The 25,026-nt window shown below is 47.2% G+C and overlaps 1 protein-coding gene across 2 annotated transcripts; it reads right to left on the bottom strand.

Moving 5' to 3' along the window:
- Nucleotides 1–9,897: 9,897 nt before the first annotated feature.
- MAPK1IP1L (mitogen-activated protein kinase 1 interacting protein 1 like) lies at nt 9,898–24,754 on the bottom strand. Of its 2 annotated transcripts, XM_084835137.1 has the most exons (4): nt 24,671–24,754; nt 19,070–19,091; nt 15,418–16,113; nt 9,898–13,764 (listed from the first exon to the last, which is right to left on the bottom strand). In XM_084835137.1, exons 2-4 carry the CDS (start codon nt 19,085–19,087, stop codon nt 13,753–13,755), a joined length of 726 nt encoding a protein of 241 aa, XP_084691263.1. In that variant the 5' UTR covers nt 19,088–19,091; nt 24,671–24,754; the 3' UTR covers nt 9,898–13,752. The 2 variants fall into 2 exon arrangements, with proteins under 2 accessions (XP_084691263.1, XP_084691255.1); XM_084835129.1 differs by lacking the exons at nt 19,070–19,091; nt 24,671–24,754 and adding an exon at nt 16,397–16,546.
- Nucleotides 24,755–25,026: the final 272 nt, after the last annotated feature.

The raw sequence follows: 25,026 nt of genomic DNA, 5'->3' as shown, positions 1-25,026 counted from the left end.
CCCACCACCTCCCTGGGTCATTGGTTCCATTGCCGTATTGCTCTGACACTCAGGAAGTTTTTCCTGATGTTCAGCCGGAATCTGGCTTCCTGTCACTTGAGCCCATGATTCCGTGTCCTGCACTCTGGGATGATCAAGAAGAGATCCTGGCCTTCTTCTCTGTGACAACCTTTCAAGTACTTGAAGAGTGCTATCATATCTCCCCTCAGTCTTCTCTTCTCAAGGCTAAACATGCCCAGTTCTTTCAGTCTCTCTTCATAGGGCTTTGTTTCCAGTCCCCTGATCATCTTTGTTGCCCTCCTTTGAACCCTCTCCAGCTTGTCTGCATCCTTCTTAAAGTGTGGTGCCCAGAACTGGACACAGTACTCCAGATGAGGCCTAACCAGTGCTGAGTAGAGGGGAACTAAATATATTTCATGATATATTTATATATATTTCAATGATATATTTCAGATCATCTCCATGCATAGCAGCATGTGGCAAGGGAGCAGGGCAACTGCCTTTGGTACAGGAAAGGATCGTGCCCCAGAAGCTGATGTTGCCAATGTGAGGGTCACAAGACTTGAAATCATGCAGTCATATGCCTGAGGCCCAATTATCAGGATCAAATTAAAGCATTGCCCCATTGGAGTGGAAAACAATAGAAGGGCTGAGTTTATTGCCATGGAAACCTAGAGGATGATTCATAACTCGTCTTCTGCCCTTGTTATGTAAGCAACATGTTGGGATCTCCACAGGGGCTTGCAAAAAGAGTCACGTCCTTGGCGATAAAACAACCAAGAATCTTGTGGCACCTTAAAGACTAACACATTTATTTCAGCATAGGCTTCCGTGGACTATAGCCCACTGCAGCAGAGGCATGGAGCTTTCAGCTTTATCTACAGCGCATGTGTGTGTGGGCTGGGGTGGGGGAAGGATTGTAAACAGTGAGGTTAGAAGGAAATCCATGCCAGCGTGGTGTAGTGGCAAGAGTGTTGGACTGGAAGCCGGGAGATCCGGGTTCTAGTCCCCACTCAGCCATGGAAGCTCACTGGGTGACTTTGGGCCAGTCACAGACTCTCAGCCCAACCCACCTCACAGGGTTGTTGTTGTGAGGATAAAATGGAGAGGAGGAGGATCATGTAAGCCGCCTTGGGTTCCAATCAATCAATCAATCAATCAATATTAAGTACGGAGAGTGACAATCATGTTGCTGCAACAGACGAACACGGCCTCCCTCTGGAAATTTTTGATGTTCTGCTGACGTTCTGCTGGGGGTGAAATCCACCCAGCGATTACAGCTACCTGGCACTGTCAGCTGCAGGAGTGGCCCTGTAAGTGCTACACATTCCAATATTTTGGGGGCTGCGTTCTCAAAATGCAGTGAAGAGAAATGTAAACAGTACGTAATTTCAGAAAACGGAGATGTTCTTACGGATCTGGCTCCTGCCATCTATCCGGGACGAAAATCCTGTTTCTTAAAGTCTGTGTGGGGAGAGCCTACAGTTGGTGATGGGGAAAGGGACTCTGTACATGCTCAGAACTACTATTTATTATACTTAATGCCTGCTTCTTTAAAGGAGGAGCATGGCTGATAAGAGGCAGGTGCATAAGGGAAATGGGTGTGGTTAACGGCAGGTGGGGCCGTGAGATCTACAGCTAATCAGCTCACACCTTCACCTCTCTACACTTCTTCCCAACAATACCACATGCAGCGCCTTCTGCCTGGGACATTGATTGGAGCTTCAGTCTTAAAATACTTTGGGCACTATCCAGTTCCTCATTCATTTTTACATATTTTGGCTCTGGGGGCAGTATCTGTGCTCCCATATGAAGCACCGGGCAAGAATCAATGTTGGGGCATCTCATAGAAACTTCAGACTCCAAAATACTGGGAGGATTATTACAGGGAAGTCTCTTTCTGTTATTATCAACTTTAACTCTGCAAATGTTCAAAACAGTTTTGCATGCCAAATGATGAGTCACCAACCATCCACCACTTCATCGTAGTTATGTGTAAAAATATTTTGAGCAAGGGTGTGAAATTTGTCTTCAATTCACATTCCTTCTTGAGGAATGGGATATCCAGTTCGCCAACCATGAGCATTTTGCTCTCGAATAATCCTGGAATCATCTGGACATACTCTGCAGATAGAAATAACATTTTAATGGAGCATCCCTAAAATGTGTGCATGAGCCATGCTAGCTGGGGAGTATGGGAATTGTAGTCCAGCACATCTGGAGGGTGCCAGGTTGGTGAAGACTGTTCTCGGAGGTCTTGGATTGCTCAAAGGAAGCACTTCTTTGCAGAACATTTAGACACTTTTACACTTTTTGTAAACCGTCCAGACAGCATTGGCTATTGGCAATGGGTATAGAAATTAGTAGTAGTAGTAGTAGTAGATCCAGAACTGTCACTTGAGGCACAGGTGAACTCAGTGGCACGGAGCACTTTTTATCAGCTTAGGCTGGTATACCAACTACGCCCTTATCTGGACAGAGATAGCCTAGCTACAGTTATCCATGCTCTGATAACTTCTCGTCTGGATTACTGCAATGCGTTATACGTGGGGCTGCCTTTGAAAATGGTCCGGAAACTTCAGCTGGTCCAAAATAGGGCAGCAAGATTGTTAACAGGGACTGGCCTGCGAGCTCATATTACGCCAGTACTTTTCCAGCTGCACTGGTTGCCAGTCCATTTCCGGGCCCGATTCAAAGTGCTGGTATTAACATTTAAAGCCCTTAATGGCTTGGGGCCAGGTTACCTGAAGGATCGCCTCCTCCCATATGTGCCTGCCCGGACCTTAAGATCATCATCAGCGGCCCTTCTCCGTGAGCCCCTGCCAAAGGAAGTGAGGTGGGTGGCTACTAGGAGGAGGGCTTTTTCTGTTGTGGCACCCCGGCTCTGGAATGAGCTCCCTAGTGAGGTTCGCCTGGCGCCTACATTGTATTCCTTTCGGCGCCAGGTGAAGACCTTTTAATTTTCCCAGGCATTTTAGCTTTCTAAATTTTTATCTTTGCTGTTTTAAATCTGTATTTTAAACTCCTGCACTGCTGCTAGATTTTATTGTGGTTGTATTGTTATATTGTGGTTTTAATGTTCTATATATTTTAAATTGTTTTATTGTGTGTTTGGTTTTAATTTTTGTGAACCACCCAGAGAGCTTCGGCTATTGGGCGGTATAGAAATAAATAAATAAATAAATAAATAGTAGTAAATGGGATTCACAGCCACTAGATGTGACAATTGTCATGGGTTTAGTTGGCTTTTAAAAAGGTTTGGCTAAAAACCTAGGTAAGTCTACCAGTAGCTATTACTAAATAGAACATCCATATTCAGGAGTAGTATACCTCTGGATACCAGACAACATCTTACATGTATTAACCTTACCCCACAAACTCAGCTTTAAAGATGCCCATCTATCTAAATCCCAAGAAACCTCTTTAATCAAATTATTCAAATTAATCTTAATAATTTGAGATATATCTCTGGGAATAAGTATTCCAAGATAAGTAATAACACTGGGGCACCATCAAAATTGCCATGAGATATAGAACCTCCAGTTGGCATCAGGTCAGGAACAAAGCAATCCTTCGGTTCTTAGGTAAAGTCAGTCCCCACATTCTGAAGAACTGACCCATGATGAAAAAGAAGCTGTGAAAAACAGGATGAACGAGCTGTTTCATGCTTCCCACTTCCCAAAACAATAGTAAGTTCCAGAACATGATAAAATACAATATAAAAGTTTAAATCTACAATATAAAATAAAAACAAAAATAAAACCTAGCAGCAGTGCAAAGATTTAAAATATCATAACAGATTTAAAACAACAGCGACTGAAAGACTAAAATGCCTGGGAAAATAAAAAGGTCTTCACCTGGTGCCGAAAAGAGCACAACATAGGTGCCAGGCAAGCCTCTCTGGGAAGCTCATTCCACAACCAGGGGGCCACAGCAGAAAAGGCTCTCTTCCTTGTAGCCACCCACCTCACTTCATTCAGTGGGGGCTCCCAGAGAAGGACCACTGAAGACAATTGTAGAGTCTGGGCAAGTATATATGGGAAGAGATGATCCTTCAGGTAACCTGACGCCAAGCTGTTAGGGCTTTGAATGTTAATGTACTTTGAATTGGGCTTGGAAATGGGCCAGCAGCCAGTGCAGATGAACAGCAAAATGAAATGGGATGTGACACAAATCCCAGTGGCTTGGACAAGGTTGAAGCCATCAGAGGGCAGTACGCTATCCCAGCAGGCTGTACAGAAGGAGATGTGAGGGAGAACAGGGCCATTCCAGCAGCCCTGCTGGAAGAATTAATTTTTTCCTCTCTTCCCTCCCCATTCCTTTTTCCTTGTTTGTCGTACCTTTTTAGATTGTAAGCCTGTGGGCAGAGGCTGTCTTTTACTGGTAATTTGTAAGCTGCTCTGGCAGCCTTTTTCGCTGAGGAGCAGCATAAAAATTCGTCACATCAATAAATAATTGTTTTATCTATCAAGGCACACAAAAGCTCAAAGGGAGGGTCATTTTGCATTTGTCCCAACTGTAATACTGAATGCATACAAGACAGATTAAGAGCTAATGTGCCTGTTGCCCTCAGCTGCTTACTTCCTCCATGGGGGTGGGTCTGCTCACACCAGCAGCGCCACGGATCTGCCACAGCCACTGCCACGCTCTCTGAAGTCTTGCGAAAGCTGTGATGAGTCACAGCGGAGCTGGCTCAAGTGTCTCATGCCATAGCAATTTATAGAGCCATTTTCAAGTGTTTCTGGTGGCACTTGACATATATTGGGCTTCTCTACACCAGGGTTTTACCCTGCACCTTTACTGGGGCTTCTGCTTCTGGATTCTTAGTGGGATCAAGATCGACTCCTTTATATGTGCTTTTTGTTGTTCAGTCGTGTCCGACTCTTCGTGACCCCATGGACCATAGCACGCCAGGCCTTCCTTTCCTCCGCTCTCTCCCGGAGCGTGCTCAAGTTCATATTCATTGGACTAGATAGCATCATCAGTGATGCTATCTAGCCAACTCATCTTCTGCCGTCCCCTTCTCCTTTTGCCTTCAGTCTTTCCCAGCATCAGGGTCTTTTCCAGAGAGTTTTCTCTTCGCATTAGGTGGCCAAAATATTTGAGCTTCAGCTTCAGTATCTGTCCTTCCAATGAGCACTCAGGGTTGATTTCCTTTAGGATGGACTGATTTGACCTCCTTGCAGTCCAGGGGACTCGTAAGAGTCTTCTCCAGCACCACAGTTCGAAAGCATCAATTCTTCGCGCTCAGCCTTCCTTATAGTCCAGCTCTCACAGCCATACGTTGCTACTGGGAAAACCATAGCTTTGATTAGACGGACCTTTGTCAGCAAGGTGATGTCTGTGCTTCTTACTATGCTGTCTAGGTTTGCCATAGCTTTCCTCCCAAGGAGCAAGCGTCTTTTAATTTCATGGCTACAGTCACCATCTGCAGTGACCTTGGAGCCCAAGAAAGTAAAATCTGTCACTGCTTCCATTTCTTCCCCTTCCATATGCCAGGAAGTGATGGGGCCAGATGCCATGATCTTCGTTTTTTTAATGTTGAGTTTCAAACCAGCTTTTGCACTCTCCTCTTTCACCCTCAACAAGAGGCTCTTTAGTTCCTCTTCGCTTTCTGCCATTAGGGTGGTATCGTCTGCGTATCTGAGGTTGTTGATAATTCTCCCGGCAATCTTAATTCCGACCTGTGATTCAGCCAACCCGGCGTTTCTCATGATGTCCTCTGCATATAAGTTAAATAAGCAGGGCGACAATATGCAGCCTTGTCGTACTCCTTTCCCAATTTTGAACCACTCGGTTGTTCCATGTCTGGTTCTTACTGTTGCTTCTTGACCCTCGTACAGGTTTCTCAGGAGACAGGTAAGGTGGTCTGGTACCCCCATCTCTTTCAGAATTTGCCACAGTTTGTTGTGATCCACACAATCAAAGGCTTTAGCGAAGTCAATGAAGCAGAAATAGACGTTTTTCTGGAATTCTCTTGCTTTCTCCATGATTCAGCTAATGTTGGCGATTTGATCTCTAGTTCCTCTGCCTCTTCGAAACCCAGCTTGTACTTCTGGTAGTTCTCGGTTCGCATACTGCTGAAGCCTAGCTTGTAGGATTTTAAGCATCACCTTGCTGGCATGTGAAATGAGCGCAATTGTACGGTAGTTTGAACACTCTTTGGCATTGCCCTTCTTTGGAATTGGAACATATGCTTTTTTCAGGGATTTCCTTTCTCTGCAAGTTCTATATGTTCCATTATGCAGCCACTAGATGGCACTGTGGTATAGCGGAATTGCGCTTTTAAAAAGCCAGACTTTCCCCAATCTTAAAAAAAAAAAAAAAACAGGAGAAAGTTTATAAAGCACGGGAGAGGCCCTGGAGGTTGATGATGTTCTGTAAAGGACCCGCAAACCTCTGTGGGCAAACCAATCATGAGTGCATGATAAAAGCCTTGTGTAGAGATGCCCTTCATTCCTCTAATCCTTGCAACAACCCTGTAAGGTAGGCCAGTATTATTACCCCCATTGAAGCTGAGTGACTTGCTTAAGGCTCACCTCAGTTCAGGGTTGAGATGAGATTGGAACCAAGGACTTCCCAACAAACACTAATATGTGCAGCAAAGGAGAGCCTACCACCTCCTGCAGCAAACCGTCCTAGTCTTGAACAGCTCATATTTTTAAGAAGTTGCTCCTGACGTTTAGGGGAAATCCCTCCAGCTACCAATCGTGGGTTCTGGCCTCCTGGAGCTGTTCCTCCTGGACTTGTTCCTCCTGGAACAAGACTGCTCCATCTTCTACCCAGCTGCCCACATCTCTCCTCCAGACAGGAAGTTAAGCAAAAAGGAAGGCAGCAGTGGGTGGGTGGAGAAAAGGATATAAAGCTGGGCATGAGGGGAAAACCTAATGTCTGCAGCTTGTAGCAGCTTTGAAGAGACATTATGCAAACTTAGTTAGATTATGCTGGATGCAGGAGCCTTAGCGCCCTCTTCTGGTTAAACTAGGAAATTGCAGGTGTAATTTATCTTATTAATCGAACACATTTATATGCTGCCTCTTAATCAAAGATTCCCCTTCATGGGTCACTGCCTTGTTGTGGCGAAGGGGCTTGCGTAACTCAGTGAAGCCATAAGCTATGCCGTGCAGGGCCACCCAAGATGGACAGGTCATGGCAGAGAGTTCTGACAAAATGTGGTCCACTGGAGAAGGAAATGGCAACCCACTCCAGTATTCTTGCCAAGAAAACCCCATGGAACGTATCACAAGGCTAAAAGAGATGCTGCTGGAAGATGAGCCCCTTAGGTCGGAAGGTGTCCAATATACGACTGGGGAAGAGCAGAGGGAATTTCCAAGTAGCGCCAGAAAGAGTGAAGCGGCTCGGCCAAAGCCGAAAGGACACTCAGCTGTGGATGTGTCTGGTGGTGAAAAGAAAGTCTGACGCTGTAAAGAATAATATTGTTTAGGAACCTGGAATGTAAGATCAATGAGATGGCTAGATAGCATCACCGATGCAATGAATATGGACTTGAGCACACTCTGGGAGAGAGCGCAGGACAGGAAGGCCTGGCGTGCTATGGTCCATGGGGTCACGAAGAGTCGGACATGACTTAACCACTGAACAACAACAATCAAAGATTTGAGCAGTTTGCAAAAGTGAAGTCAAACCACCAGCAGATGAAAGCACAATTAGAAGTCAGAGAGTCCTATATGCTCAAAAGAGTGAGATGTGTTTTTAAAGATCTGGGTAAATTACTAGACCCATCTCCCTGCTAAGGACATCCCAGAATGCAGCACCGCTGCAGAAAGAACAAAGTGCTCCTGTTGCAGCTCTGACAGGGAAGGCACTTCGAGTAGGCAGCTGACGGATGGCCTTCGCACATGGGCATGTCAGGACAGCCAGAGGAGCTCCCAGAGAGAACGGAAGATTCATCCTCGGCCGAGGAGGAGGCGCTTTCCAACACATGCCTTCTCCTTCTGGTATTTTGAGGGAGAGGTTGAGAGGCAGACAAGCCACTAAGCACCCTGGTGGTGCCCACCAGGCTCCCTGCCTCTCGTGACTTTTTATTTTATTTCTTAAGATTTTTTTTAATGAGGAGGCTGGCATACTGCGAAGTGAAGAACTGCCCTCCAGCACCACCTTTATTTGGGTGCAAGAGCGGTTTTATATTTTGGAGCGCGGACCCCTTCTTTGCCTCGTACTTAGGTTCTAGGGCAAGTTACTCCTCTTTTAGCCTCACCAATTGGGCTACTGGGAAAATGGGTGCTTTGTGACAAGCCGCGCCCACCATGGCAGCCATTTTCTGAGCACACCCACAACTTTTTCTCAAAATACCAGCCGTGTCTGCTGGCCCAAAATCGTTGGGGACCAAGCATAAAACTGCCAAGGTTAACATTGGTCAATGCACAATGGTCAAGGCAGCATTGGAACGGGGGATTCCACTTCACAGATAACAAAACCAACCACTTTGTAACAGCAGCCTTGCGAGACTGTGGACCCAGAGCCTGTGTAGTTCAGCATCCTGTTCCTCAGCATGCCCACCAAGGAAGGTCGTAAGGTTTTTGCCCCTAGCATCTTGTTTTCAAAAGTGTGGTCACTGCATAGGAGATTCCACTTAGACTGATCCCCAATAGAATTAAGTCATGCTCCCATGAACTCAGGTGAAGTGGCTGCCTTCTCTTGCCACCTGGTACCTGGCAAGCCAGAAGCAATTGTGCCGGTGTTCTCTTGCAGCTACCAAGAACCCCCACGGGTCACAACAGCTTCTCAGCTATGGGGGCCCAAGGAATTTAAGGACTCAAACTAGCTTTAATAGAGCTGCCATCTACACTGGCAGCCCCTCCAGCCTGTTGCAATCTAGGCTGGTAAAAAGTCTCCATTGGCACTAATTGGGGACCAATTGCCACAGGGAAGAAATTTTTTTGAGGGGGATCAGAGTGTTGGGGATCAGAGTGTTGGGGATAGTGAGTCCTGCCCTCCCTAGCAGGTACCCCCCCCCCCGTCATTAGAAGCTTTAAAAAGCTTCCATTGGCACCAAGGGAGGCTTTTACAAATATGAATGCATGGGCAAGGGAGCCAGGAAATTCCTTGAGAATCTCTACACCAGTCTGAAATCCCCCATTTAGAACAGGGCTTTCTGCTTCCACTTTAAATGCAGGATCACAATGGGCTCTTTATGTGTGCTTCCTTTCCCCCCCCTCCTCCTCCCCCCCCTTATCTGAGGCTTCTCGCTCCTCTTCTTGCAACTTTTCCTTTATCACAGAGGGAACTCAGAGCAGGTAATTTGATAGCTCATTATCTCTAATCTATTTAAAAACACAATAAAGGTCATTTAGTGCAGGAGCACCCTGGAGGCTGATGGCATCATCTAAAGGGCCCACAGACTTCCAAAGATAAAAGCCCCATGTGAGGAAGCCCCTTCTCTCCAATCACTCATCAGAGGTGGCAGATCACATGGCGACCCCGGGGCTCACCCTCCACAACCAATAATGGGCTTGCTCATCATTGCCATCTTTCCAGGGAATCTTGTGGATGACAGTTCTGCACACAGGCTGGCTGGGGAATGCCGGAGCTGCAGGACCTTTTTCTGCCTGAAACCGCATAGGATTGTGCCCTAAGGGTACAATAGAGCTTTGGCTATTGGGCGGTATAGAAATGAAATAAATTGTGCCCTCCAGATGTGTTGGGCTACAACTGCCATCATTCCCAGCCAGCAGGCACCAGGTCGGGAGACACTGTTTTGGAGAGTTCTTAGCACCTCACCAAAACTACAATTCCCAGAATTCTTTAGAGGAAGTGATGACAGTTAAAGCGGTACTGAAGAATCCCAATATGCATCTGCAGTATAGGTAATGGCCCCTGATGCCCCTTTCACATTGTGTGACAAATATCTAAGGCAAAAGTAAAACTGAACAAGAGTCATCTTGAAAATACATTTAATGTCTAATTGTATACAAAAAGTGACAGCATTTTCAAAAAAATATCAAATCCTGTATTTAAAGCCTCTTCACTACCATCATACAGCAAATATTTGTCATCTAAAAAGAAAAAAATACAGCAGCAGGTGATATGGTCTATACTTCAGAAGTGTGATTGCTTAATTCCATATTGTAAACAAATGCAGTTAAATATCCACCCCAGAAGCACAAGCCAAAAAAAACCACCCCAAACTTCTCAGCAGTTTTTAACTCACAAAGAACACCATAGGAACATTACAATTTCCATTGCATAACAAGCATCAGGCCCAAAATAATCGCTCACACTTGGGACAGAATCATTAAGTTTTACTACACAGCATCAAACAACATCGGCTTTGGAGGGAAGAGCCTTCCGCTGCTAGGGGAAAAGTCATCTCAAGATGGAGCGGCGTTCAAGCACTTCTCGTAACACCAAGGAACAATAAGCAGAGATGCTGAAGCAGGCTCAGTTTTTAACTTTGCTTTCCGCCAATAAATCTGGTCTATTTTAAAAGTCCAAGTATATTTTGCCCTAACTGCCTTCTTCCATGCATGCCCAGAACAGAAACTGAAGTTATTTCCTCAGGATGTGCTAAGAACTTCCAGCATCCAAAAGGTGAGGGGCCAGCGCAACATATTGGCCGATATATTCCCATGTAGGCAGGAATGTGTTTATGCAACATTTCCATGGGAGGGAGAAAAAGCAGTATGGAACCGGACCTCAGCTTTAAGAAAAGATGAATATTATTATTGTTGTTTAAGTAGCCAATATGCCTGCTTGGAATCTCAGAAGCTACAGGGATAACCAAATAAGATTTGGGGGGGGGGGGCTGAGCCACCTCCTTAGCTCTTTGCCCCTCCCATCTAGCACTCCCGTATTGTGCCGATAATTACGTGCAAATTTGCACATTTCACACAGGTTACAGAATTGTTTTTCTTGGCACAGAACTTGGTTTGCCCAAGCACAGAGCTTTAATTAGCACACAAACCCCTACATTAAAGCCTTTGTGTTATATGCTCTTACTTGGAGCATATAAATCAATGCATGGCCAGCCTCTATCAAGTGTGCCAGAATCATGCACATGCTACAGCACACACCACTGCATTTGCCTTGGAGTGGTTTTGCCTCTTGTCTAGGCAGGGTGTGGGCCCAACCCTGACTTAGGCTGCAATCCTATGCCCACTTACCTGGGAGTAAGTCCCACTGAACTCAATGGGACATACTTCTGAGTAGACATATAAGGCTGCAATGTTAGCCAGTCTCACAGGTCCTCTTGTCCAGGAGTGCCGCAACCCCTTGGTGCTTCCCCAACAGGTTGGCCTCAGGGGGGTGACAAGCAACATATAGCAGGACAAATATCTTCTATGACCTTGAAGTTTGAACAGCATTCTGCTCTAACCTTGTTAACACTCCATACAAGTTTTAAGTTTGTTTCCATGAGTTCATAAAATGTAGTATTTATACACAGGATACACAGAAGTACACACAAGGGAACTGGACTGGTCTGTAGTATGCACAATTTCATCTTCCACTCCATGCGTGTTCTGCAAATCTCAGAAACTTGCATACTTCTGACATCCACCCAAATTAGTCTAATATACCCCTCCCGCTCCCTGACAGAATAAGCCAATATGGCAAATATCTGCTAAATTACTCCCAATTTAGATTGGAATACTGAAAATGATTATTCTTAGAGCCTCTCCACAGGCAAAGCAAACCAAAACTGCATTTTTACTTTTGCATCTTATGGCAAATCCCTTTTCAGTGGGAATGATGCAACATCCCATCCAAATAGGATCCAAGGGGTGGAGGAAGGAGACAAGCAACCTTGTCAAGTAAGCACACAAGGTGAAGTGGGTACTCCAGAGTACACAGCCTCCAAAGAATTAGATTAGAAAACAAACTAGAGAAGGTTCAAACGATACCCCAGGACTTTATTTCAGGGTTTTAACCTCAGGGTTCCCAAAGCTGGTGGAGGCATGGAAGAGGTGCCACTTACTAATCTCAAATATCCAGTAGCTGCTTATACAAATTGCAGAACCAGGTTCCACAGACCACATTCATTGTAACTGCTTTATGGGGAAGAATGGCATTTTCCCAGGTATGAATTACTCTGCTTTAAAAAATTGGGAAGAAGCAATATCCCTAAAAGAGAACAACATGGAGGAAACACCTGCAGACAGCATGGAATCAACAAGAAAGAAATGGCTGCCACAAACTTGCACAAGAACTGTTTGGAAAGGCCCTTAATATCCTGTGCACTGCATTTTCTCCACACCTTGTTCCATCCTGCTCTGGGATAAACCAGTGCTTTTGCAATCATTACAGCTTGTGGCATACCTTTCCTACCATTCCGTTAAGTCAGTCCACCAATTCTTGGGAAGAGTAACCTTAGTTCTCAGCAGACCCCTCCTGCAAACTGATTTCCTAAAAGAGGCTTGAGAATAGCCACCTGCCTATGAAGTGTTAAGAACTGTATCCAGGTAACCAGACAGAAGTTTACAGATGCTTGTCAACCAGACAACAGTTGACACTTATTTTTTTGTGGACTTATTTGGAAGGCTCTGCTAATTCCAACAGCAAAAAATGTAGCTCTTAATGCCACCCTGCAGAGGTCCCGTGAAGGGGATGGGTGGTGGTATGTCAGTTTAGGGACAATCTCTTAAAAAATCAGAGTAAAGAGAAATGTACATGCAGGCTAAGCGTAAACATTTTACTGAGATAAACGGAGATGAACTAAGAACAAGCATCAGAAGGAAGCCCCACAACTACGAGAGACCTTCCTGATTAATCTAAATTAGATCTTGCCATCCAATCCCATACAAGAAGCCCATACCAAGCTAAGATGTCCAACTGCACTTTGTGGAGCACTATATAATATATGGCGTGATTCCAAAATAATGTGAGGTTCAAAGATTCCAGAGCTATGGGACAAGCAAGGATGTTTCTGGACATATTTCTTCCCCCTCCCCAGCAAAAAAACATGTTTAATTCAGACTTCAATTTACAGAAGTGAAGCACACAAGAGAACCAAATTGCTCAGGGCTCATCAGTCAAGCTAGAACTCAAGTATCTTCAGTTTCCTACTTAACACGAATTTTTCTTCTGAGATGGCTCATGAAAACTATGAAGTCTAACTCAGCTGGCAGATTCACCGCTCAGAATTAGCTATTCCAACTGCCTGAATACCTAAACTGACGTGCACAACAGTGGCCAAGTGAGCATCACGTTCCAGATCTCCCCCTCTGCAATGATCTCCCCAAACTTGATGTTGAGAATTGCCTCCAAATTAAGATGCAGTGCTTCTCTTCAACTGGATGAATGACTGTAGTGTGCCTAACTGATTTCTTCAAGAACTGCTCCACAACACATTGAATTTATTGAAATGACTTGAATAACCTGAACACACAGACACAAGGTACGGACTCTCAGTCTGGCCAGCCTGCAAGTCCAGCACTTAAAAAGAAGTCATGGCCACAATCCCAGGTTTCAACAAACCTTGGAATTATTCTGGAGTAGTCCTTACTCACTGGGCCAATGCCCGCTTGTTCCAAGATGAGATCCTTATTCGAGTAAGGATTAGAGAGCTGGGGCAGTAGGCTTGTTTATCCTAATTCATCTCGACAAACAAAATGGTTACTTCTGCATTTGAACAGAGTCCAGCTTATGCAGAGGTGCTCCTACACACCTCAGACAGGCGTTCAGAAGGTGAGCGTGCCCTTCAAGACTCCAAAAGGTTATCAAAATCAATTCTTTTTTTTTCTTTTTTTGTAAATAGCAGGTGGGGGAAGGATTCTTCCTCAGACCGCCACAGGTTCAACGGTAAGGCTGTGGAAAGAAAACAGAAGGCATCAGTTTCCACAGCTCCAAAATCAATGTTTTATTGTTTTAATCAAGTTTTATTTATAAGCCGCCTTGAGTGCCATTTTGCTTGGCAGGAAGGCAGGATACGAATCAAACCAAATAAAGGATACGAAGGCAAACGAAAAGACGGCACATTCTTGTTGAACGGCACCCAAGTTCTGCCACATGAGGCAATGGCCTCCCTCCAGGACTGACCCTGACAGGGAGTACAGGCTATGTGAAGGGGTCAGGATCAGCGCTGGACCAACAGAAACTATGCCTGGCTTGGTTTCCCTGGTTTCTAAGCCATGAGCAGCGACCAAGAAGTTTTTCTCCTCAAGCACGAGGGCTATAAACTTGACTCTTGTGAGCTCATGTTAGAAGGTACAATCAGCAGCACAGCTGTAGCCTGCAGACCCTAATCACCAACCCCCAACAGCAAATCGCTGTCCTTTACCATTGCTCCTCAACTAGAAGATGCTTACATGGCACTGGGTAGCAGTGCCAAGGGACAGTGAAGATCACCAAACATCTTTGTACAGCCTGGCAAACTTAAAAGTATTCCTTCAGAGTTTCTGCTTTTAGGGCATAAGGAAGGGGATATTCTCTTATTCCCCTCAACTCTGCAGCAAGGGGGAAAGACACTTCCAGGCAGATGGATGGACTCTCCAGACAGACTGACTAGAGGAAACAGCCTCCTCTTGAGCTCTCAAGTGCTCTGAGTACCACTTGCATGAGCCTGAATCCTGGCCTGGATTTATTTGGGAACAGTTTGCCCTATGTATGAATTACTAGCCACTGTAAAGGTGATAATTACGGTGTTTTGAAAGTTGGAACTTTAGAGCTATGTCAAGTTAGAAGGCCTGTTTGCAGGACCATGGATTCATGTCAAACTTTAAGGAGCTTATCCACATGTTTTTCAGAGAGTTTTCTAGATGTTTCTTCTTACTGAGATCAGCGGTGGCAGACACACTTTCATGGGAAGCCCCTTGCCCACCAGGAGGGACCATGGGGCCACAATGCACAGCTGCAGGAGTGTGCTCTGGGGCACACGCTGCTTGCGCAGGGCAAAAACAACACCTAAGGACCGGCCAACACCCTACATCAGCCTCCCCCAACTGGTGCCCTCATATAAGTCTGACCAACTCCCAGCAGCCCCAGCCACCATGCCCAATGGTCAGGAATGCTAGGTCTTGTAATCCAAGACATCTGGAGGGCATCAGGTTGGGGAAGGCAGCCACATGTGAACTAAGCATGCATTCCAGAATGCATCCCACAATGCTTTGCAACACACTGGGGCTCCTTAGACCAACAGAAAAGCTTCTCTTGGAGAAGTTTGAAAACCACTGCGATAATGAAAAGGAAAGCTCATTGAATTAAAAACTGGAAGTCAGCCTTCCCCAGCCTGGCACCCTCCAGTGTGCAGGACTACAACTCCCAGCATGAGGGCTGGGGATGCTAGGAGTTGCGGTCCAACACATCCCAAGGGCGCCATGCTGGGGAAGGCTGTTGGAAGTGCGCTGCTGCTGCTCCAAGCGGTCCCTGAGCCAACTCTCTGGCTCCTGCTGGGTTCTGAAGCTGCACGCTGTGTGTGGTTGACACACACACATGCTGCTGGAGGAAGGCTGAAGTACTCACATGTGGGCCGCCAGGCATGGAGGGAGCTCCAGCAGGTGCAGGGGACACTTGGTAAGGATTAGGTGGCGTTGGGTAGAGTCCTGGGGCTGGATAGGACCCTGCTGGCGGAGGATACTGGGCTGGCGGAGAAGGTCCCCATGTCCCGGGTGGGACGGCGCCCCACGGCACTGTGGGAGCAGCCCCCGGCGTCTGGGTGGGAGTGGGATACGGCCCTGGGGGTGGATACGGCACACTAGGTGCGGGATACTGGCCCCCTACTGTGGGCCCCCACCCACCACCAGACATGGACCCCCATGGCCCAACGGTGGCAGGGGGTGCGGCTGGCTCCGTTGGGCCCCCGTATGGCCGCGGGAGCTCTGGGAAGGGCATGCTTGGGGGAGGGTACTGGCCTGGCGGGGCAGGGCCTGGGGGTGGGTATGGGGCACCAGGAGGACATGCAGAGCCAGGAGGAGGAAAAGGAACAGGTGCTCCAGGGGGCAGGGAAGGATACATTCCCGATGGTGGGGGTCCAAACGGCACGTTGGATGCGGACGTGCTTGGAGGCAATCCAGACGGAGCTGCCGGGGGGGCGCTGGGGGCGTTGTTCCAGGGATTGGAAGCTGGCCAGGCTTGGGGGGGCTGGCTGGGCTGCTGAGGTTTTGTGTTGCCCACTGTTGAGGACTTGCCAGGGGAACTTTCGGGTAGAGCATCTGCCAGCTAGGAAAAAGAAACATGCATGAGACACTGCAGGAAGTGCTACAGCACAGTCACCGTGATGCCAACGCACATTTAATCATCCTCGTTGGCAACAGACGCAGGCTAGCCACCACTGATCGTGGTTATTTTAATACCTTTGAACACCAGGTTCAGAAACTTTGGCAAAATCATCAGGCCTCTCTATAATTTCTCTGCCAACAAACCGCCGAGCATCTATTCACTGCCCATTGCAAGATCCTGGGCCATGCCTTCAGGGGCACACTGGCCAGGCCTCTCCACCAACCTGGGTCAACTGCAACTCCCCTCTCATGTGGAGAAGGACCAGCCAGCTTTTGCTCATCCATTACTGTTGATGACAAACTACTGTATGAAACAGCAGCACATGAGTATGTTGAAGTCAATTTCTGCGATTAAGGTGGCACTTCTGGGGAAGCGACTGCTATCACGGAAATCTCTGCAAAACATACCCACGTGCCACTGGCTCAAAGTCTTATCTCTACACAACAGAATATCCAGGACAGCATGTGGGGAGGAGGGGAAATGGCTGAAAATAGTGTACTCCCCAACACATGCTATCACTGCCACACTGGGCATTATTTTCTAGTCCAGGCCTTAATTATGTGTATCTTGCTTTTAAGATAGTTCTAAGATATTAGTGCTAGAACCACACTAGAACTACATGTTAAGTAGCAAACGTGGATTGCCCAAGTCTCAATGAGGACATGGGATCCGGGCATTTATGGGGGAAAATGTGTGACCCACCAAGTGGAATTTGGACCACTGGCTATGGATCATGGTTCTCCATGCCTACACTTTCCCAATCTGCCCTGAAATGCCTTTCTGTCCTTGTGGAGGAGGCTTCGAAGGGCAGGAGTCATTCTCCACTCACACATCGGGAGCTAGGCTATATCCTATGGCCCCTGGGATGCCCTTTGAGGGACCACATAATTGTAACTGGGCAGGGTAATCAGACGGCAGGGCAGACATGGGAAAGGGGCAATGTTTTCACTCCTTCCCCCACCCCCCAACACATTTTTTCTTTCAACCGACTAGGGCTTCTTTCTTTTTTCATCTGATTCCCGCCCCACTGAAACCAATGGGAGGAAATTAATCTACATCAGGTCAGATTTACTGGATTTTCATTTAATCAAATACTCCAGCAAAAACACCTTTGGTTGTTGGACTTATACAGCATGGAAAATTAGCATGGCGTATTTAGTTAACAAGACTAAACTCAGGTCAAGCATATCAACCCATATCACAATCAATTTAGGCCACTGGAAAACCCACATCAATTACTAGGGTCACAAGTTGTAGAGACCCTTCCCAGTCCTCTCTGCTAGCCAGTGGCTCCCTTGCTCTCCCTGTTCTACAGGTGTTGGGCTGCTATTCGGGCCTTGCCCCGCCCCCTGCACTTGGCACAGGCTCTGCCTCGCTATGTGTCATGCCATCTTAACCCTTCTCCCAAGAATGCTTCTTCAGAAAAGCTTTTCCTTAGCCCCTGCCTCCCACCTGTTTGTCAGACAATCTGACCCTTCTTCCCATTGATCAGACTGCCCGCTAATGCATGGGTGCCCAACACGGTGCTCGTGGAGACCTCCAACAGCACCCGGGAAGCTCCCTGCTCTCTGCCCCCTTCAAAAATGTATTTAATAAAAATGTTGAAAAATGTGAGCGCGTGGGTGCTCCTTCCTGTTCCTGCACCTGCCACTGATCAGCTGTTGCGGCGGGGAGAGAAGGAAAGGGTTCCTTCCTGGCCCTGCCCAATATTCTTCCGCCCACACAGAACTTTTTGTGAACCGCCCAGAGAGCTTCAGCTATTGGGCGGTATAGAAATGAAATAAATAAAATAAAAATAAATAAAATAAACTTTCCCCTTCACTCTTTCTGCCTCTTTCCACTCCCAGCCTCATGCTTCACAATTTGCCTCATGCCCCACGACCCCTTTCCTCACTACTTCTCTCCCTTCCTTGTCCCTAGTCTTCTTCCCCCCACCCCCCCGCTTCCTAGCCCCTGGCCTTGCTCTCCCGCTCACCCTTTAATCTCACTGTTTCTCTCCACTCCCAGGCTGCAGCCTCACTATTTCTCCTCCTACCTGTCAACCTTGATGTTTCTCCCCCCTCCTAGCCTTGTTCTTTCTCTCACTACTTCCCCCTCCCCCCTAGTCTTGTTCTCTCCCTCCCATTATTACTTCCTCCTCCCAGTCTTACCCTTTTTCTCTCCCTACCCAGCACGTTCTCTCATTCTTCACACACACAAAGCATCTTCCTGGGCAGGGGCTCTGATGGTAGAGGAGGAGGTACAAGTACTAGGTGGGGAATAGAGTGGCTGAGTCTGGGGTCAAGGTAGGGAAAACTTTCCTTTGGGGCTGGGGAAAAGGATGCGCGTATGTATATGATGAGCAGTGCAATCCTATGTAGGCCTACTCAGAAGCAACTCCCACTGAGTTCCATGTAAGCATTCATAGGACTGCAATCTTAAACGGGTATTTTGTTGTGCTTCTGTGAGGTCAAATATTTGGATTGGTTTTGTAGTTCAAACCTTTCCTCTGCTTGTACTCAGTTTCTTGAGTGAATTACTTGTCCTCTGACTAGCCAGTCCTCTCTGGCAGCCATTATGTGACTAGCTACATCCCCCATGGGAGAAATTTGTTTGTGGTACCCACAGCAGTTTCTCAATTTCCCAACTGTGCTCATGGGTCCAACACGTTGTGGACCCCTACATTAACGTATGGGGGGGGAGTTAACTGCATTAACAAAATGAGGTGTTCAACCATGATATTCAAGGGTCAGCTATTGAACATAACAGCAAGATACTTTCCCCATAAAAATGCAGTTTTCACATTTTAAGTCTGACTAAGAACCACATACAACCATCTGTTCAAACATCTGAATTGTTTTCATTAGTCATCACAAATTGGATACAACTTAGAAAGCTGTCAAGTTGGACAACTCACCGAAAAGTCGTCAGACATTTTCCTGTAAAATAAAAAAAGAGAGTGGTTAAATACAGACTTTCAGGCAACAGCACACACAAAATGTTTGAACTCATTTAGTGCTCTGATTACAGTGATAAACTCGCAATCCCTGAACAGTGCAACTTCAACTCTGTGTATACGCAACAGGCCTCTTCTACAAACCACTAGCTGAGGATCACCAACAACAGTCACCCTAAAATAAAGGGCAAATATCACTGCAACTGAAGATGGTAACATGTGCACAAGAGTGTTTGCTCATCACTCACATGAGTATCATATTTAGACCACACTATCCCTTCCCCCTAGGATTGAATATGGTAACTAACACCCTGGGACATGGACCATGTCCCCAAACAATCAGGCAGAGCCTGACAAAAGAAAAAATGGAACCACCATAACACTTCCCTTCCACTAATGAACCCCAAGCAACTAGCAGCATTAAAAAATCAATTCATTAAGAAGATACTACAGCAAAATCAGTAGCAGGAGTCCAGAAAACCCAGCTCATCAGCAGTAAAAAATATCCTTCTATCCATACAATTTTCCCTAAAGGTCTCTCTCAAAAGACCCAAGTCTCCATCTGAGCTAAAAGGTATACAGAAATGGGATCATCTGGTCCTCCCTGGTGAGGACACTCCAAAGCATGACAACTGAAGAAGCCTACCTCCCTGAGCCCAGACCCCAAACCTCAAACTACAGGGCTCCATGCTGAAATAGTGGAATGGAGGGCACATATGGGAGAAGGTGGGCTTTAAATACCCCGAAGGGAGTTAAGAGCAGCAGAACGCTCTTCCAACTTGGGGGAGTGAAGGATCTAGCCAGGGGAGTGGCAAGCCAGCCATATGATGAACATAAGAAGAGCCCTGCTGGATCAGACCAAGGGTCCATCTAGTCCAGCATTCTGTTCACACAGTGGCCGACCAGCTGTTGACCAGGAACCCACAAGCATGGCATGAATGCAACAGCACCCTCCCACCCAAGTTCTCTGGGAACTGGTGTACATAGGCTCACGCCCTCTGGTACTGGGGGTAGCACATAGCCATCAGGACTAATAGCCACTGATAGCCTTTTCCTCCAGAAATTTGTCCAATCCCCCTTTAAAGCCATCCAAATTGGTGGCCATCACTACATCCCGTGGCTGCAAATTCCATAGTTTAGATATGTGCAGTGTGAAGAGGTCCTTCCTTTTATCTGTCCTGAATCACCCACCAATCAGCTTCATGGGATGACCCCGGGTTCTAGTTTTTTGAGAGAGGGAGAAAAATGTCTCCCAATCCACATTCTCCATACCCTGCATTTTTGCCCGCCTCTATCATGTCTCCCTTTACCCTCCTTTTTTCCAAGCTAAACAATCCCAGCTGTTGTAATGATGAGGCCCTTGTCAATCCCCTGCTTGCCTCCAGGGAACCCTATAAAAACTGTCCTGCTTCAAGTCTACTGACAGGCACTCAGAATTTGTTCTCTCTTAAAGTACAGTGGCACACAGGCAAGACAAAACTCAGCAGAACCAAGTGCCAAAAGCCGCCTCTCACTCAAACTGACCTTTGCACACACCAAGGATACTTCGCGGCAGAAAGCGAGATACCCCATCCTAGGCTACGTTTTAGAGTGTGCGTATATACAACTCTATCTCATCTGGCTTGAGTTTACAGCAGGAAAACAAGGAAGCAACAGATACACTGGAATCATCCATGCAGAAAGGCAAATGCCATCCGAGAGTCACCCACGCTCCTAGCCCTGCGCAACACTGTACTGCCTAAAAATAGATCCATTTCTACATAGTTGTTACTTTGATGACCTCCATATGTGTGGCGCCACACCCACACCATGACTGGGGAGGGGGGAGAAGAGCTGAAGGACCTTTAAACCAGCTGCTGACTAAGCCTAGGATGGGCACAGTTGTGCCCAGAGAAAAAGATGCAAAGGTCTTCGGTACCCGCTACACCACCACACCCACTGGGAGAAGTCTAGAAGCCTACAAGAGTGAAACTGAAGTTACAAATCAGCAGGTACAGATCACTGAAAGCGACCACACATCTGCCTAATTCGATCTGGGTGCTCAATTCTGACACAACTTTCTTATTTTGTGTTAGGGATGCAATACTGATTTCAACGAAGAACTTGAATAAGGCAGGGGCATAGTATAATTGCAAAGTTAAGAGAGCTTTGGGGGGCGCCAGGTGGGTCTTATCACATTACCTACTCTGGTCTATTGCTGTTCAATAAGCTTCTTTGTTGGTCTGGTCAGTTATCCAGTAATTCCTCATTTTTGGCCAGAGCTTATGGGCGAGTGAGGTTTTGAACTATCAATCTAACAAAAAAGCTAGTTTTCCCAAAACTCCATGTGCCATATGCATTTCTGCCTCATCCTATGGGGAGATGGACAAGGAAATGACTCTCAATCAGAGACCACACTTTAGATAGTCTTGCATGCTTCCATATCAGTGTGGTTGCCCACTCTATGGTATGATGCAACTGCATCACAAAACATGGTGAAACTTGTGGTACAAGTAGGTGAGACTACGGAAAGATCCCACACCCTGCTTATGCTTCACAGTGAGACCAGCTCATCATGCAATACCACTGCCAGGCCTTCTTACCAAATGCAAGAAGAATGAGGCATTTGGATCCTGCCTTCTCCCTTCAACATGTAGCCCCCTTATAAAAAGCTGTTCCAATAATTATAACATATTAATCTTCTATGTGAATTAGTTGTGATAAATATCCTCTAAAGCAGCCTTCCCCAACCCAGTGCCCTCCAGATGTTTTGGATTACAACTCCCAGCAATCCTGACCATTGGCCAGGCTGGCTCAGATGATAGAAGCTGAAGTCCAAAACATCCGGAGGCCACCCAGCTAGAGAAGGCTGCTGTAAAGCATCAGAAGGACCAAGGGTGTAAAGCACCAGAAGGGGCAAGTGCGCCATACACACAAGAGGTATTTGACCATGGCCTCATCTACATGATACACAGCAACTGCATCACACAATGGCATAGCATAGCCAGGCCAACTGGAGCAACCCCTGCTGATACCTTCTTCACAATTCTTTCCTCATCTCTCAACATCTAAACATACCTACCTATGAATCACTGAGAGAGTGCATTTTTAGTCCTGTGTTACTCCTGTCATTAGCTAATCAACTAGCTGCTGAAATCCCGCCTGTCTTCATACAGCTCACAGTTAAATTCTCCTGTGGCTTGGGTTAAGTTGTTTCAGTGTTGGCAGCCACTTAGTGCCACTGTGCAAAACAGCACTTCTGATCAACCAGCATCTCAAGAGGCGGTGAGGTCCAGCTTTTAAGTACCTCATTAAGCATGCTTTACAAAATAATTTTAGATAGAAGGAAACACCCTGGCAAAATGGAAAAAGGGGTCAGATATTTTTAGACTAACAAACAATGATGATGCCACAGTCTCAAACAAGGAATAAGGAAATGTCTCATCACATTGAATGGCTGCTTAGACACTTTGAGCCCTAAGGATTTGGTGGGGAAGGGAATCGATGGGGAAATTCTATCATCTGACTGGAAACTGTTTTAAAGTCTGACATCTTGAAAAATTTCAAAAATCCAGGGAAGAGATCTGAGCTCAATTTCTTTAAAATGTTTCACATTTAACTGAGGGGATTCTGGGAGCAGAATTTTTATTGTGTGGGATCCTGCTATTAGTTCCTGCTCCTAAATTAAAATTGCCTCAGAAACTTGAGCGTCTCCTGTTGTTTTGCCTCACTCAGTTATTTCCCCAAAGATGGGCCCTTCTTCCTTTCAATCCTCTCCCTTTGTAAGCTCCTTGAGTGCAGGGACCCATCTTTCTTGCTTATGTTGTTCTATTAAAAGCCATGTAAACTAATGGTGCTATAAGGACAACAAGGTTTCTCCCCAATTCTCCCCCCCCCAACTGTTGTGTTAAGCAGAGCTCTAGATGTGGCCCACAGCAGGTGGCTCAGGACAGACAGAAGAACTGTCAAGAATGTTAACACTTACAGAGAAGCAAAAGCGTGCACTCAATTTCAACTATTCTGTGGAGTCACAGAGTGCTTCCAAAGAAAATATACAGCCAGCGTGTGCAGGTGAAAGGACGCGTCTGCCTTCTAAAGACTCTTCGGGCAGTTACCAGTGACTTCCTTGGGCTACATGAAATGAAGTTTGCCCATGCATAAGAGCCCTCTGATCTTTCAAGTCTCTGCAGAAGACCACAATTAAGGATTTCCGACTGCACTCCATGGCTGCAATCCTAGGCACACTCCTTTAGCAGATCTCATTTAAATATATATTTAAGGTATTTCTGGGCTGCCTTTCAGGGCAGGAACCGTCCCAAGGTGGTGTACAACAATAAAACACATAATAAAAAACGATGCAATATTAAAACAGTAAAGAGCAGTAGAATTTACTTTCATGTAAACATAGTTAAGACCAGGGAATCTAAGTCACGCTCTTTTTAACAACTTCCCTCCAATTACAGCCAGGTCTTTCAGGCACTCTTTTAAAATACAAACAGCACTTACTTGATCTAGCAGTCTTTCAGCACTTGGAACACAAGTGTGTGTGTGTGTGTGTGTGTGTGTTTGTTTTCTTGACTGAAACTAGAAAACACTCCCCAGGTAACTTTTTCCTCAATCTGCTCCCAGAACAATGGGGGCAGGCATTCCTGAAGCAACACTGCCCAAGAATTCAGAGCTGAGGGACAAACAGGGGTGTGTTTTACAGGCAAATGGTGCTCTGGCATTTCCTCACATCCGGCCAGCTGCGTCAGGGAATCCCCAAACATTCTTACCTTCCTCATTCAAGATATCATTGCTGACCTACATTCAGGGCTATATATCAAGGAGCTCAGCGTTTCCTTATAGCAAAAGCCTATACCAGCAGGCATAAGACTGTGAACAGATCTAGCTCACTTCAGCCGGTGGACCGATCTGGCAATCCCTGATATAGACATAGACTCATAGGGTTGGAAAGGGCCTACAAGACCACCGAGTCCAACCCTCTGCTCAGTGCAGGATGCCTGATTCCCAGGCGGTCTCCCATCCAAATACTAACCAGGGCTGACCCTGCTTAGCTTCCGAGATCAGAAGCCGCAGAGTACTTACAGCCATTCCGTCGCTAATCCTTACAACAAGACTGCATGGTAGGAAAGCAGCCTCACCCCCGTGCTACAGATGAAGGGGGCGTGTCAGAGGCTTGGGAGGAGCAGCTCACCTGGACAGGACCCAATACTGGAAAGACAGGAGCCGGGGGCCTTCCTGGCCCTCTACGCGGGCCTCTCCGGGCCACTCGCGCCACCCCACGGCTGAAGCCCACCTGGGAGCAACCCCCCCCTCCGCCCCCAGTGGGAGGAGCTCCTAAGGAGACGCCAGGGGCAGGGAGGGCGCCACCACACGGGCCCCCGGCCTGACGAGGGAGGGCGGGCGGAGGGAGGGAGCGGGCAGGCGCCGCTCTCCGTTCAGACGAGCCCCCTCGCGACGCGGGGCCGAAGACGCGGCGCCGCATTGCCCTGGCGCCAGGCGGCCCTCCTTCGCCGCCGCTCGCGGCGCCAAGAGCCGAGGCAGGCCCCTGCCTCGCCCGCCCGCCTTCCCCAGACCCACCTGGGGCGCGTCGAGGGATCCCGACGACGACGACGACAGCGGCCCCGCCTTCCCTCTGCTCCCCCTTCCTCCCTCTTCGCAGCCAGGCGGAAGCGGAAATGGACCTCGCTCTCGCTTCGGCCTGGGAAAAGACAGGGGCTGACCACGTGACGTCCGGCTGTCGCTAGCGAGCAGGCGCAGAACGCCGCGCGCCGGAGATGTGAAGGCCGGACCGGGAGATCACGTGACCCAACCCCTCCCCACGCGTCCCCCTCTCCTCCTCTCGCGCTCCGCCTTGTGGGCGTGGCTTGCGCACGTGATAACAACAACCGTCGCTCCTCCGAGGGCGCCGCCTCCCTCGCTTCCTCCAAGGCGGC

This window comes from Heloderma suspectum, chromosome 1 (assembly GCF_057233095.1).
Source record: "Heloderma suspectum isolate Gila_16-S chromosome 1, 16-S_ref, whole genome shotgun sequence".
NCBI lineage: Eukaryota > Metazoa > Chordata > Lepidosauria > Squamata > Helodermatidae > Heloderma > Heloderma suspectum.
Note: the sequence above shows the minus strand (reverse complement) of the source record. Positions and strands in the feature narration are given on the sequence as shown.

Coding starts and splice junctions, on each gene's coding strand:
- MAPK1IP1L (XM_084835129.1), bottom strand. CDS start 16,453: ATGAGCAAAAGCTGGCTGGTCCTTCTCCACATGAGAGGGGAGTTGCAG. Junction 16,114..16,396: donor GGGAGTTGCAGTTGACCCAG/GTTGGTGGAGAG, acceptor TCTTTTTCCTAG/CTGGCAGATGCTCTACCCGA.